General features: G+C 36.5%; 1 protein-coding gene across 1 annotated transcript in view; it reads left to right on the plus strand.

The window, feature by feature from the left end:
• Nucleotides 1-16,516, plus strand: part of si:ch211-212o1.2 (uncharacterized protein LOC492735 homolog) — a 52,178-nt gene extending 35,662 nt beyond the window's left edge. Inside the window, exon 6 of the mRNA XM_055155953.1 lies at nucleotides 15,819-16,516. Coding sequence (XP_055011928.1) covers nucleotides 15,819-15,826 — 8 coding nt within the window. The 3' untranslated portion in view covers nucleotides 15,827-16,516. The remainder of the gene's footprint in view (nucleotides 1-15,818) is intronic.
• The last annotated feature ends 359 nt before the right edge of the window (nucleotides 16,517-16,875 follow it).

Below are 16,875 nucleotides of genomic sequence, written 5' to 3' on the forward strand. Positions count from 1 at the left end.
CGGACGCTGAGCTGGAGAGATGCAGGAGGAGTGGAGAGGACTGACCAAGAGCAGAGCTGAACCACAGTCAAAACAGAGCTGTCCATCTCCAACTGCAGCACACACTCACAGCAGTCAATTTCATCAATGAGACGAGGACACTCAGAGCTTCGGCACTATCAGGGGCTAAGGTACAAACGAAAGAGGTCGTGCCCAGGAGTTTTGTTCATTGTGTTCAAGACATGGCTACAAAAATATAAAACAAAATAAAAACATATTAAATGCAGTATAATGCATTATGTGTCAATGGACTGTGGTGTTATCCACCTCTCTCATCCAAAGCTAAGGCAATCTGTCTTTCTTTAAATCAGTCAGTGAATTTGGCCCATTGTGGCAATTTAACATGACAATATTAAATGTCCAGTATTAAGCAAAATTGACTCTGAGTTTTAAGCCATGATAGAATGTTACCTCATCAAAAACAAACCCGAAGTTGTGTTTTGTTACATCCCTGCATATTTGACCCTTTATTATTAGTCTGTCTACATCTCTAAAGCTCAAAATGTTCTGTTCCACCTTATGACATCAAGAAGTTTGTTCACTACTGGTGCTACCGGTTTCCTGTTTGAGAGAAGAACACAGCCTTAATTTACAGGGTTTGTCCATTAAACATATTTGAATAAAACAAAACACAACTCCAGGTATGTTTTTGATGAGGTAACATCATGCCTAAAAGCTCACAAGAGTCAGTTTTGCATAATGTAGGACCTTTAACCATTGCGTCAGACACGTTTTCTGATCCAGTATTTGTCTTGTATAGAAGTAGTATTTGCCTTCAGATCGTCTGTTGTCACTCTTGTGTAGGTTGAGTGAAGGAAAGTCTTTGGTGTGACAATAGCTGTTTCCATCTGCAGGATTTTAATTGTCTGGCCGCTCTTTACTAATCACATCAGCATGGATCCTGTGCTCTCGGGGGTCTGTTCACCTGTGTGTTTTCCTGTGAGGTGCAGTGACAGTGACATAGCTCCTCTTGTACACCGGGGGGCAGCGCTCCTGTACGAGGTCACACCTGGGGTTTAGGCCGCACACTACACACCTGTAGTAGGTTCTGATCATGTGACTGGCTGTCATGACTGTCAGGAATCTCTATAACTGATCAAAGGATGAATGTGTGTGGGTTTATATTATGTTATATATGTAATATAGGAGTGGCTCAGCATATGCAGGAGATTTATTGCAATTTTTTTTTTTTTTTTTTGAAGACCATTTATGACACAAATGAAACGAAATTGAATCACTTTGAGTTGGCTTAATTATCAAATCACAAAGACTGCAATTATTGAGATAACAGAATGTCCTCTGCAAAGAACATACTATTCTGCATTTTAATAGAAAAATCTTGTAGCTGTAGTTTAAACCTCTACAATTATGTTCTGAAATCAATGGGATTCTTGTATTGGTTTATCAGTGCATATTTCAGTTTTCTCTCCAATATTAATGCTTCCGAAAATGTTCACTCCAACAAAATCCTACTTTTTAGAATCACAAATCGAACTGAAATATTTGTTGTAGCTGTAATTGTATCTCGTGTAATTAATCACACTCTTTCAACACATTTTCGGTACAGTTATCAATATTTGTTCAGTCCTGTGTAACCATTTTAATAATCCACAGTGCAATGCCGTTCTCAGAGGGGGCCTTATCACAGACTGCTGCTGTGTGTCTGTATGGAGGGAGCTGGTGGTGGGTGGAGGATTAGAAGACTGCAGTGTGGACTGGGTAAACAGGGTCTATGCGTTAATCATGTTACCTTCTTTGTGACATATTCTTCAGCTTATACGACTATAGCGCTCAACAGTATGCAACAGTATGCCGGTCTTTTCCCAAGAGCTGAAACACTTATTTTGGTACTTGACTAGTTGTAAATTAAGATTTTTTTTTTTTTTTAAACCAAATAAAGGTTGAAATATGGTGACTGAAAGCATATTATTAATGAAAGTAACACACCAATTATTATTTTTGCCATTTTTTGATGCACTATGTAACTTTTCTGGTTGGTCCGTCAGCTGCTCATCTCCATGGAGGTATTGTTGTTTTACTTGGGATGTTCCATGGTGCAGCATTAAATTGATCTACCTATCAGTTATTCAATTACTTGTCTTTTTATAGCAAAAAAAATCCTTACATAGATTATACACTAATACATATTGTAGTATTTAGACAGGTTCTTACGGCCCAGGCCTCCAGTTCTGACTTGTTTTGTGTGTTTTAATTTCTTTTACTGGCTGTCCTGATTCCTGCTGTGGGAGCCCTGGTCTGTGATTGGTGGGGCTTGTCTAGGCCCACCTCACCTGCAGCCACCACCCCCTATTTAAGGAAATTACCAGCATCTGTTCAGGGCTGCTGGCTTTTGGTGTCAGTCTGCCATTTTGTGTGTTTCAGTGTGTCTCTTTAGTGTCAGTCACTCTTTGTTGTACTGGTACGTGTCTGACTTTGTTGTGTTGAGACACTTGTTTACTTTAGTTCTGTTTTGTGCTTTTTTATTTTGTTGGTCGATTCTATTTGTTGGTTTATGTTTTTTACTTTGGGGCACTTGTGATTTAGTTTTGTTGTGTCTCCCTTTGTTTAATCACACATTTTTGTATAGACCTGCGTAACCCGTTTTTTGGCACAAAACTCGTATGTTAATCTCGTTATTTTGTTTCTTAGATTAGGTTATTTTTTGCACATATTTTAGCCAGTTTTGTTAATTTACCTTTTGCATCCCTGTTGATTAAACATTACTTAATTTATTACATTTTCCACCTTGGTTTTTTGTTACTTCCCTGACCCTAGCAGTAACATCTGTACAGAGACAAGCAGGTGACAGATTTTCCACTTCACTTTTGGAAATATTACTACACTATTACTATGCTGCAAGTCTCTGATCACTTTTTCAAACGGCACTTAGCTGTTTTTGCAAATGAACTCTTCAAGTGTATAATATTATCAAAACACAATTTGAATTATGATTATATGAATAGTGACTAATCACAGTTATTCCATTAACTCAGCATAGCCCTAGTATTCCTAGTATTAAACATAAAATTCAGTGGCATTCGATTTAGAATGAGATAGACGTATTTGATGAGGTCTATTGATCAGATGTTCCCAAACCCAGTGAATACTTATGTGTGTTTCTCATTATGCAGGATCTGTGTTAGCAATGCACCATGGCTGATCGGACTGGAGACTCAGAGAGTTCACATGCACCATTGTACCTCATACATACACAATAGTAATGTAATGATCTTGACGTCATGACATTAGTGAACGGGAGAGGTTCTTTGTATATTTCACAATGGCAGAGTGAGTAGCGTTTCTCATCAAAGTAGGTGTGGGTTGTACAAGAAAATGACTTTAAATAACCCCTGCTGAATGAGTACGAGCGTGTGTAGTTCAAAAGATTACATTCATAGTAGTTTCTTTTATCATGGTTGATTTTTTTACCTGGACTAACACTGATCTCTGTACATCTGAAAGCCCTGATGTAGCTTAACTATTTTTCTCTGTATGTCTATAAATGCTTAAAAGAAAAAGCAGTTCTATACACAGCACACATACACATATGTTACAACGCTTACATTTTTAAAAGTGGGGTAGAAAAGTCTATATTTTCTGTCCATGGATTTTCTCTAACTAGCTAATGCCCAGAGCAGTATTTAATTAGTAATTATACAGTGTTATATTGGTTCCAACATCTGTAACGGACAATATCTGAGGGTTTTCGTACATGTTGGAATACACTAGACGGTTTGCAAGAACCCTGGAAGTGCGAGTCCGGGCACCAGCCAATCAGCGAAGAGCCAACGATTCCCGAGATCGAGGATTTTAATTTTATCAAGAGGAAAGACGTTATTGCCCTTCTAATTACGGGATTTGGAAAAAGCTTAATATACCAGTTAGCCTTATTAGCAGCGCATTACATGCGTTACGACCAAATAGCAGCGATTGGTTAAATTTTAAAAAAGTACCTGCGAACGAATTCTAATACTGCGAGGTCAGACGGTTTCCACAAAGTGAAACCGGCTGATGAATCACACTAGTTATTCACAGCCCTCAGTGTATAAAATTTGCTATTGAGTAAAAATGGAAAAAGTTATTAATAAAAAAAATATGGCCATATATTTACACTTTACACAAATTATTTTATGTCCCAGATATATACACTTCGTTATTATTTTTACCAAATTTAAAAATTAATTTGTGATCTTTGCTTCAAGAACTCTGGCTTTTGAATTGCAGTGTAAATTAAATTAAATTTCTCATGGGACCAATAAAGTATCTGTCTGTCATTTGTGGACCTAAAAGTTAAATATCGGCATCCACAAATATCAGTTATCATCCAGAGCTGCAAGCCAAATATCGGATATTGGTATTTGCTTGAAAAAATCCATATTGGACCATCCCCAGAATGAACCAAAACCGTTAATGAAGCAGATTTATTATGGATGCACCCACCTTATACTAATATTGAATATCAGCACCAATACTGAAAAATGTGCCGGATCAGATATCGGCTTCCAGATATCGGTTCAGTCAACATCCAAGGTGAACATATTGATGTAATAAGACTATTTACTGGTAATAGTTGGTTCAGAAAGTCTCATAATGTTTTTATTCAAAGTTCTGTAATTACTTAATAAGATAAATAACAGCTACATAACACATTTGGATCACTTTTGTCTTACTTTAAAGGAAATTAATGCTGTTTTCAGTCTCTTCACTGGTATCAGTTGATAATGGCTGTCGGCAGATACTTAAAGTTATAATAATGAAATCAGTATCGAAACTAAAAAAGATGGACTGGTGCATTCCTGCTCATACACTACAGTATTGTATCAGATCCTATAATAGTAGTGGGTCTGGGTCTTGCTGTTATTACATTTCAATACAAGATTTAGCTGTTTTTTATATCCTCTTTTTTATTTGTTCTCAATCCTTCCTATTCCTTCTCAGTCTTACCACCCACACACTTCCACCTCAGCTTTCACCTGTTCATAAATCCTGATTTGTCTGTTTCATCCATATTTTCTGTTTTGGTGCCCGCCTCTCTCTCCTCCTCTTTCCCTGGGGATCCATTTGTGGATGCGGTTCACTTGTGTCCCTGCTGCAGCCTCTACCCTGGCAAAACAAATGAGCACTAGTTAAAAGCCACCGCGATGGGGAGGGCTACCGGAAAAAAGTGCCATAGACTGCTTAACTCATGCACTCTGTTGCCTACCAGTGTAAATTCCTGTGAGCTAATAGTTTGTTTTCATTGTTTATTTAGCTTTATAAAACAGTCATGACAAAAGGTAGAACAGGGTTTGGGTTATTTTTGTCCACTGTGGTCTTGTTTCTTTTATGGTCCGATACAGCCTTGGCACTACATTGTGAATTGCTGCAAATTAGACTCAGAAACTATTAAGGCTTACCTGAACAGCCAGCAGAGGTGGGGACTTGCAAGTCGTGACATGGACTCGAGTCAGACTTAAGTCACTATTTTTAGGACTTGAGACCTGACTTGATAAAATGGACTAAGACTTGGGACTTGACTCGGACCTGAGGCCTGTGACTTGAGAAGACTTGAGAAGCACTTTTAAATCTTAATTCTTTCTATTCTGACTGTAATGATTCACACTAAGTTCTTGTCAAGACATTTAAAAAGGAAAAATTAAGTAACTCTTACAAACTCTATAAATACTCATATATAAATATACTATGATTTTTTTTTTAAGTACAATTAGGTTTAAAAGTCAAATAAATTGCAAAAATCTAAGCTATATTTGGTACTTTGGTTTAAAGACTTGAAATGACTTGAAGCTCAAAGCAGATGCCTTGGACTTGACTCAGACTTATGGGCCAGTGACTTGACACTTGACTTGGACGTGCCTGTATTTGACTTGGGACTTGACTCAGACTTGAGGTCTAAGACTTGAGACTTACTTGAGACTTGCAAAACAACAACTTTGTCCCACTTCTGCCAGCCAGCCCCTTCTACATTCTATCTGAATCCAGAAAAGACTAGAATCAGACCACGGAGGGTGAAAAATCTGCGTCAAAACATGAGAAGGTCTAACCACAGCTGCAAATTTGTAGCACGTCTCTTAAATGAGGAAAACATCTCCATAGCGTGTCACTCAGATCAAAATATATAACTTCTTTTACCTGAGATAAATAATAGTTTTGTGCTTCGATTGTTAATTCTTTAAATCCATGCTGTTTTTCCTCCTTTTTTTACCATGTCTGATTGGTTAATTCACCTGTCAATCCTGCCCTCTAAAATCACGGAGACAGGATACAGCTCTAGATCCACTCTTCTTTGTAAAGTTTTGTCAAAGTGTGTGGTTCTGGCTGCTCAGGTAATGTCTAGGCAAGAATGATACCATCTCCATCATTGAAGATTCATTACTAAAATATGATTATGGATTCCTGTTAGGGATCTGCTCTTCATCCACAAGATTTTATTTTATTTTATTTTTTTACAATTAATCCAAATCATGTTTTACTTTACAGACCCCTTGCAGCAGAGAAAAGGTTGGTAATAGTATTGCTGACCTTTCCTGAGAATGTCATCATATCCAAAAGCACATAGTTCTAGTTTTCAAGATAACATAGTGACAAACACAGCAGCAGTGGAGTCTTTCACTAAAACATTCTGACAGATGTAAAAATAAAAGTTCTGACAGAATATTTCAACCAAGAGAGACAAATATGAGTTATATGAACAAATAAAATAGAGCGCTTCATCTTGGCAGGTGTACAGACATCTGCAAAGTAATTGAGAGTAAATGTTCAGAATAAGACTAAACCATATTACTATATTATTGGGCTGGATTTTGACTAAAATTAAACAACATTTCAGACTAAAACTATGTAAAACTTTGTCATCAAAAGGAACGGTAAATAAGCAATAAATGAGAGTGAATTTTGATGATTAAGAGGTGAAAGAAAGCAGTGATTGACTGACAGCAACAATGGAGACAAGAGGTTGAAATAAGGCACTTTATCTTAATTTATGGATCATACAAGTGTGTCCAGTGAAGTGTCCATTGAGTGTGATACGCTATAACATAACATATATTTGTGTGTGGTGCTGTAATTTAAATGGCCCCTTTGACACTCTTTTCCAGAGCTGGGGACTTGCAAGTCATGACTTGGACTTGAGTCAGACTTAAGTCACTATTTTTAGGACTTGAAACTTGACTTGATAAAATAGACTTGGGACTCGACTTGGACTTGAAGGTCAATGACATGGGACTTGACTCAGACTTGGGGCCTGTGACTTGAGAAGACCTGATGCTTCTCCTAAAAAATATATGTTTTTAGAAAATACTTTTCTGTTGCTACATGCCGTGCTTAATATTACAGGAACAAACTGGAACATGTCCCTCCCACTTCTCTCTTTGGCACTTTGGGTGAAACTGAAGTACTGTGATATCCTCAGAACAATACAGTACAATACAGTAATATACAGTACAGTATACTAAAACAGATGGAACTACATAGAACATGATCCTTCCATTAAAGTGCAGACCACATGACAAAATAACTGTTATTTAGCACTTTTAAATCTGAATTCTTTCTATTCTGACTGTAATGATTGACACTGAGATCTTGCTAAGACATTTAAAAAGGAAAATGAGCATTTCTATAACTCTTATATAAATACTCATATATAAATATACCGTAACTTTTTACAATTTAATTTAAAAGTCACATAAATTGCAAAAAACAAAGCTATATTTCGTACTTTGGGTTAAAGACTTGAAATGACTTGATGCTCAAAGCAGATGATTTGGACTTGACTTGGACGTATGGGCCAGTGACTCGGGACCCGACTTGAACTTGCCTGTATTTGACTTGGAACTTGACTCAGACTTGATGTCAGAGACTTGAGACTTGCAAAATAATGACTTGGTCCCACTTCTGCAGTTTTCTTATCTTTCTTATAATGTTTCTTCATCAAATAACTAGCTGGAGTTGTGTTTGGTTTCATTCACACATATTTAACACACAAAGACTGTATATTAAAGAAGCGACATCATTTTAACACATCTTAAAGCTCACAAGAGTACATTTTGCGTAATACAGGACCTATGTAGACTTACCCCATTAGACTGTTTGAGCTCTCCGTGGAGGAGCTCTGCTGTGGGAGCACTTTAGCCCTGTATCCTCATGAGTTATATTTAGACTGCGCAAACAGGAGGGGCCGTCTGCAAAATACTGCGCACCTTTGGGAGCCAGAGCTGTGAAAAAGAGTTAATGGATCAAAAGAGCGATATTTGGGAGAAACCCCTGAGAGAGTAGCATCCCTGGGCTCTTTACTGCGGGCGAGGATTTAGCTCTTACAGCCTGTAGTCTTGTTGTTGTGCTTTCATCTGCCTCCTTCAGTCAGTGGTCAGACAGCTGTGAGTGAGTTAGCTGTCAGTCACTAAGACTAGCAGACCATGTAACTTGGTAGAGGTTTTTTAATCTTTCTGTGTCTTTCCTATTTTCTCAGCAACGAAACACACTGTAGATGTTGATTTTGTTGTGAAATCGATAAATATGCCAAATTCATTTCCTTTTGTTATAAGCAAAACTATGGAAAATGCAACAAAAACATAATAAGGAATTTCAGAGTTTCTTTGTTCTTGTCTTTCTGTCTCACTGTCATCTTTAGGGGGATGTTACTTAATAATCTCTGAGGTACTGTCTAAAGCCTGATTCAGTCTGTGTGAACTATGATATTATTAAAGCTTCAGAGTCAGAGAGTCAGTTTTTCTTCGCTATTTGTCGTCAGAAATAGAATAGACGACCTCTCAACAGATGTCCCTCACTGCGTGCTGTGCTCGGTTCAAAATGCATCTACTTTAATATCTGGCCAAATGAATAATTTCAAGATAAATATTACTTTAAGGTCCCCTATTATGCTAAATTGACTCTTTTGCGTTTATGTCTTCTTAGAATGTTGTTACAGCCTCAAAAACAGCTCCCTGTTACCTTTACCTTTAGTAGAGGAAGGAAATTCCATGGGGTGAAATTGCCCAAATGATCCTAGTGAAGGTGTATGGAGTTTAAAAACACAGTGGAGCACTTCCTGTATTACTACATAACATCACAATGTGCAACGCAGTGTTTGTGTTTTCAGTTTGAGAGAAGAACTCCAAATATGCAGAGTTTGTGTGTTAAAATAGTATGTTTTTGATGAGGAAACAACATTATAACATAGATCAGAAAATAGCGTAGTATGGGCTCTTTAATTCATCATTTATGCACTCCTTCTCCTCTTTATACACCCCTCCTATACACACCTCCTCCTCCTCTATACAGCAGTGTGTCTGTGTGTTTTTGTGCACCCCATTGGCAGCATCACTAAAAGACTGTCAGCTTTGACCTTTACCTGCCCACCCCAACAACCGCTCCCTCCACAGAAAACAACAAGCACACAGCACAACAGTGTCCGAAGCCTCACGCTCTACATTCAGAAAACTGGTCGTCTTTTTTTATATAGAATTCACCAACTAAAAATACCTGTAATAATGTTAATATGTGAATTTGTACAGCTGTTCTCGCCACATCACATATTTATTTAAAGGTTCTATATTACACCAAATTGACTCTTGTGAGCTTTAAGCCATGTTATAATGCAGTTATTTCCTCAAAAACATACCTGGAGTCTATATCACTAAAGCTCAAAATGCTTCAGTTAGTTATGATGTCATGTAGTGGTAGTTTTGTTTATTAAACTGGAAATTTCACAGACAAAAATTATCCAAATGATGCTAGTGAAGATGTATGATCAGTGCTTTCTGTTTGAGAAAAGAACACAATCTAAATATGCAGGGTTTGTGTATAAAACATGTGAATAAAACAAGACAACTCCAGGTATGTTTGTGATGAGGAAACAACATTATAACATAGATCAGAAAATCGTGTAATATGGGCCATTTAAACATGAACTTGATACGCTTACTATCAAAAATGTATGAACATTTACAGTGCATTTATATTTACAAATGCACACATACTTTTAAGTTTTCATTTGGCAAAGCTGCTGAATGTGTGACCTCCCAAGAGAAAAACAGTTTGTGGATTCATAAAGGGAAAGTCTATGAAGGAGAAGAGTTAAAGGAGCCGCAGACAACGTATTGATTTCTGTCCAAATAAACCCCAAAAATGACCTTTAGCTTCTCTGCACAATAAAGACTTCACTCACTCCATATCCTCTTTTCTCTACATCAGAAATACCTTTACTATTGTCCTGGCTCCCCTGAAGTGAGACCAGATGTGGGACTACATTCAACCATACCAGCATAGTTTTATTAGCCACATATTTCAAACGCCATGATATTTTGATAGTTTATTGTGTCAAAGTTTCACAAAAATATATGTATTCTTGGTTGACATTACAGTAGACACAATATTTAGTTTAGTTTTGTTTAGTTTCTGTTTCCCCCCCACCCTTGTTCTAAAACAAACTGTTTAATATTGTAAACAGATATAACCAAATAAGATAATAACATGCAAAATAAATAAATAAATTAATATAATAATAATAATAATAATAATAATAATAATAATAATAATAATAATAATAATAATAATAATTTATAAAAAATACACCATATATGTATAAATAAATAAATAAATAATAATACCTAAAAATTATATAAAAATTAAATACTAAATAATTAAATAAAACTGCTGGGTATCCAATGCCATGATATTGTGGCTGCGTTGTGGTTGTGTTTTTTTATTTTTATTTTTGTTGTACCTATACATTTATATAATTATGCCTTATTTGACACCAGTCTCTTGCTATTTTTGCTGCTTATTTAGAATTTTTTATTACCATTTACTGTATATGTGTTTATTATTATACTATATTGCAGTGTGTGAGCTGCTGTGTCCAAATAATTCCCCTTGTGGATCAATAAAGTTTGTCTAAGTCTGATTGTAAGTGTAATGGATCTGTCTACAGTGGTCCGGATGTTGATGTGTAAATAATAATGTTGTTTATAATGGGATGAGACAGGTGTGAAGATGTGCGTGTGTCCACAGCTGTCGTCTGTCCTGCTCCATCTCCTCAGAGCTCTGTCACCAACGGCAACAGACGCCCTGGCCCGGGCATGAGGCTCTGTGAGAAGGGACTGATGTGCTGACTCACAAAACAAGTTCAAGACTAACTAGTGTTGTCACAATACAACATTTCAAACTCGCTACTCAATGCCGATTCAAATATCACAAGGATAATAAAAAAACATTATCTCTTAGGGCAACAGTATCTCAATAGTAGAGCGTTTGTCCAGTGTTCTGAAGGTTAGAGGTTCGAATCCATCATTGCAAACATCATTGGTTGAGCAGTCAGATCCACTGGCTGCGCTCCCACAGATGAATACTTGTGTCCTTGGGTAAGACGCTTGTTGTGTGTGTGAATGGATGAGTGGTTCCTTTTTGCAAAGCGCTTTCAGGGCCTTGCAGGTGGAAAAGCACAATATGAAAATGTGACAACTTTATTTAGACATTATTATTATTATTATTATTATTATTATTATTATTATTATTATTATTTTTCAACATTAAATTGTATCACTTTCATCTATATTATCATGAGGTCTTATATCTATGTAATCCCTCAGTCATCCAGGTAGGCTCCATATTGATCCATGGGCGTATACTAGTCTGTATGCTCTTATATTTGTTCTGATACAGCTCAACATCATCCTAAAGCTTTTCAAGAACGGCTCATTTCTTTCCAGTAGATGTGACTTTTTTAGTATCGATACCTGCTTAAATGAGTATCTAGTTTCAATATTTATTTTAGTATTCATTAATATCTGATTTTTGATACTTTACACATCCTAAACTAGAATGATGAGATTTAGTACTTTCTTTATTTTTAACCAGAAAACTATTTTTTCTGTCTCTCAGTGCAGCCAGTCAATCACGGTGTGCTTTCTTTGCTTCTCAGTCAATCACTTCTCAAGCCATTCATATAAATTCACCGTCTTTCCTCTATCATACCTACTGTACTACCAAACTAGTGGAAAGGTGAAGATATTTTAACTCTGTAGTGTAAGTGTACTGCTAATTTGTATTGGTGTTGAACATGGTGGGTTCTGGCTGTGAACTTGTTTCATTCTGACATGTGGTGTGTAGGTGGAGCGTAGTGCGAGGATGAGTCTTGTGGGAAGGAAAGAGTTACACTATAAAATATGTTGTCTGGACAATAGAGTACAGAAAGTAATTATAAATCAAGGTACATCTGGAATGGCAGTGTCAAAGGGTCCTATGTTTTAGGTCCTAGGTTAAAGGTCCTATATTACACAAAACTGACTCTTGTGAGCTTTAAGCCATGTTATAATGCTGCTACCTCATCAATAACATACCTGGAGTTGTGTTTGTGTTTTGTTTCATTCACACATGTTTAAGTAACACTTTATTACTACTGTTTCTACATCTCCAAAGATTCATATGCTCTATTCCACTTTGTGATGTTGTGAGGTAGTAGTTTTTAAGTTAACAGCTACTTCTAACTCTTTGTTTAGAAGATTGGCAATTCCAGGTCTGAAATTATCCAAATGATTCTTGTGAAGGTGAGAGCTCAGCCTAAATATGCAGGTTTTGTGTGTTCAACATGTGTCAATGAAACAAAAAACAACTCCAGGTACATTGTGACGAGGAAACAACATTATAACAGATCAGAAAATAGCGTAATATGGGTACTTTGAGGAGACATTATGCTAAATCCATGTTTATTGGCCTTTAACCATATTACAAAGCTTTTCCTTAATCATTATCTTATTGGAAGTTGTATAGACGGATTATTTGTTTATCAATGTGCGCGTGCAACCTGACTGCAGAAAGCACCGGTGTCTGTGCAGTTAACATGAAGTTCCAACCTTTGCTAGTGATGTTGTCAGTGCACTAAAACAGTTTATCACCGTGCGTGTGATAAAATAAGTTCTGATGCTAAATTAACATTAGTGAGCGCGATAAAGTCTTAATGACCCGTATGAGTTAAATGCAGGTGGGTGCATAAATGACGAGAAGAAACATCTCAAACTTCAGTAGCCAGACATCCACTCATACCTGATCGAGACAACTAGCCCTGTACCTGGGAGAGCCTGAAATCTGCTGAAATCCTACAAAACACTGACATAATACCAGACAGGACAGTGGCTTTTTCTGCAGGAGACATGCACAGTAGAGCACAGAGTGATACTGTCTGATAATCCCTCTATTTGGATTGTTTCATGCTTGTTGGAGTAACAAATTATCCTGTATTCCTCAGAACGTGTCTGTTTTCACCTAACCCCTATCTCTGCCAACAGCTCTTTTGCATTTTTTAAGGAAAAGTCACGGTCATAAACACAGAGTTTTCGCCATACTCTTCTCAAACCTACTGACTCCTCATTCTCACACAGGTAATTCTTGTTGAGATTTTGCGAGGCATCTCTTCGTCTCTTAACCTTTACCCTTGCTTCTACACATCTGTCCATCACTCCATCTTTTCCATTAACAGAGTGTGACCTGTGGGTAAGTGCAGCGGGCCTGTCCTCTCTCCACTGTGTTTTAAATAGTAAGGCTTTTTCGGACTTTTCTGAGCTCTTGGCCCCTCCCCATAGCAACTCCCCCTGGACCCATTTACTGGTATATTCCTGGATTTCCTTGTTCCCGGTTTATCGGGTGCAGACCTCCCATGTCCTGAGCATGCATGTTTCACACAGACATGAGACGAGTGGCGGCAACTGCACCATGAATAATTGATGCTCTGCTGCCGTTACACAACAATACAAGAGTTGGACTCTACCAAAAGTCTGCTGAAATTTAACACACAAAGGAGCAAACAACACAGTGAAAACATGATTCTAACATGCTATTTCAGAGTGTGACAGGATTTAGATTTAGATTAAGACAAACATTTTTGATCCATTAGAAATTATTTGGACACAGTACCTCACAAATCACAATATACTATAATAACAATGAGCAAACATATAAATGATTATAATAAATTCAAAATAAGTAGCAGAAATAACAGATTGGAAGGCATAATTTAAAAAAAAAGACTCATTAAGTATATTTCAAAAGTACAGTTTTTTTTTTTTATTACATTATTATTGCTTATATTACACTGCAAAAAACAAAATGTAGCCAAGTTAAGATGACTTGAATAAAGAAAATTTTATCATGATTTGAGTACATTTCACTTGACAAGTAAAATTATCTGCCAGTGGAACAAGAATTTTGTACTTAAAATATCAACGTACCTCTTGCTGCACTTAAAATAAGAAGATCTAATATTGCTTGAATTAAAAAAAAACAAACAACAAAAAACACTTATTCCATTGGTAGATAATTTTACTTGTCAATTTGAATCTCCTCAAATAAAGTAAAATGTTCTTAATTTAAGCCATTTTAATTTAGCTAGATATTGTTTTTTCCAGTGTATTGTTTCTTTTAATTTGTTTTGTTGATGTCTGTACAGAATGATGCAGATCGTTTTATCACAGACACTATGAATAAAAATGACTTAAGGACTTAAACTTAGATGCAAATTTCCGAATGTGTGTATTCAAAATAAAAATATTTAAAAAAGAAATGATGTTTATTCAGAGTATAAGTATTGCAGTGAATAGTCTATATAATGTGTGAAAAAAGTGTGAACACTTTGCTCTTTACCACATTTGAATCTTACCTGGATATTTTTCCTTTTCTTCCACAATATTTCCCTGTGTCTTTGTAGATGTGTAAGTACCAGTCCACTCTGCATATATTTAACATTAATTAGAAGTCTGAAGAATTTCTTTTTTTTTTTGTCTTCTCAAACCAATTAGGTGCATTTACTACATGCAGAGGCTGGTGCGATCATTTATGTGAAGCAGTTCTGTTCATATATGGCCCAAAAAAACTGATGGTTTTATATTTGAATATCTTTAATTGATGGGTTTTCACGGTGATAAATACCATGGATAAAGTGGTCTAAGAAATGGAAATGACTGCACTTTTAAGGCTGCGCTTTTAGAGAGTAATTTTAAAAAGTTTGATTTGATTTGATAATATATATATATATTTTTTTAAATCAAAAAACACAATCCATGTTATTTGTAATTTTTATAGGGATGCACCAAAACTGATTCTGATACTGGTATCTGTTCTATAGTGTCTGGAAGTTCAATACTGTAAAAACAAATAAATGCTATGAAAAGTTAATGCTTCAGTGTTGATTTCAGAACTGCAAAATATCGGTGCATACTCAGGTCAACCCCAAAGTCAACATGAAAGATGCAGTGTGCCTTTATTGTCTTTGTGACTGAACAAAATTCACAAACTAGAAACTTGCTTTGGGGTGTGGTAAAACATGAAAGGATGAATAATAACAGTCAGTATAAACTAAGATTCATAAAATACAAAATAAGGGTGTGTATTAAACTCAGGTTAATTAAATCATAAAATTAAATACAGTTTGTCTCCATTTGTCTACACATACTTGTATATTTACTGTATAATAAAAGGCTTTTGAATGTGTGGAAATGTTATGAAAGATCAATGTATAGAAAATCTTATAGGCTTATGCACTCAAGCTCCATGGCAACAGAAGTGAATAGTTACTTTATTCCCTCAACTTCAGACCTCCCCGTATGTTCTTTCACATATCCTTGGTATCCTGTACATTTTACAGTAAATTCATATCCGTGTCGACCACAAGCACCATCTCCAAAGCTCGTTCAAGTAAATGATTTATGCTTGAAAAACATTGGTCAGATTAATGTATTCATGACTGCTTTTGATTTGCTTTTTGAAAATGGATTTCTATTTGTCCTTGACAGTTGCATAATGCATCAGAGTCACACCAGGTGAAGGAGAAGCCCCAGCTCAGCGCATACAAAGATGATCGAGAACATTCCATCTCTCCTCCCCCACGTTAAAGCTCTGTTTATTTCAGTTCTTCTGCGATGTTCTACAAGGCGAGACAAGGTTTTTGGTGAGATATGGACTTGTGGACATTAGCCAGATGTAGTAACTGAAAGGTTGAAGCGTTTCTACACTGGTGAGAGAACATTTTATTGAAATATAAGAAACTCAAACTGCTTTTGAATGTGAATGTAATACACAATGTGGCCATAAACAGGAAATTCAAACATCTCAGAATAAAGAGCTAAAGGTGCAACTTGTGTAACTTTTATGGTGGAGGGTCTGCCAAATGCTTTACTTCATGGAGATGTTATTGCTTTGTCTGAAATGTTTCACAGTATGGTATTAAACCCTTCTATCTTCATGGAGACCAAACCAGACCAAGTTACAGGTCAGATCTGTGGAGATGTGACTCTGCTGCCAGTCAGAATACTTGTTTTTCGAGGTATTTTGAGCTATGAAAACCACCTGTAAATGAATAAATGTAAAGTAGAGCTGTTTAATGTCATACTGTGGAACATTCCAGTCAGAGCAATGGCATATTCATAGAAACAACCAGGTGACGGTAGCCTGATTCATCAGCCGGTTTCACTTTGTGGAAACCGTCTGACCTCGCAGCATTAAAATTCATTTGCTCGACGGTAGGCAGATACTTTTTATAATTTAACCAATCACTGCTATTTGGTCATGACTTATTTAATTTGCCACTAACGGGGCTAACTGGTATATTCAGCTTTTCCCAAATCCCGTAGGCAGAAGGACAATAACGTCTTTCCCCTTGATAAAATTCATCAAACATTCTCTTTGTTCTGGCTTTAAATCCTCGATCTCGGGAATTGTTGCCATCACAGAATGTATATCTCTTCGCTGATTGGCTGGTGCCCGGACTCACACTTCTGGGGTTTTTGCGAACCGTCTACTTCTGATTCCTGACCTAGTCGCTGGAGAGAAATTAAATTGAGCGGAGGCACT

This window comes from Boleophthalmus pectinirostris, unplaced genomic scaffold (assembly GCF_026225935.1).
Source record: "Boleophthalmus pectinirostris isolate CB_2022bp ecotype Guang Dong unplaced genomic scaffold, ASM2622593v1 HiC_scaffold_2, whole genome shotgun sequence".
Classification (NCBI taxonomy): domain Eukaryota; kingdom Metazoa; phylum Chordata; class Actinopteri; order Gobiiformes; family Gobiidae; genus Boleophthalmus; species Boleophthalmus pectinirostris.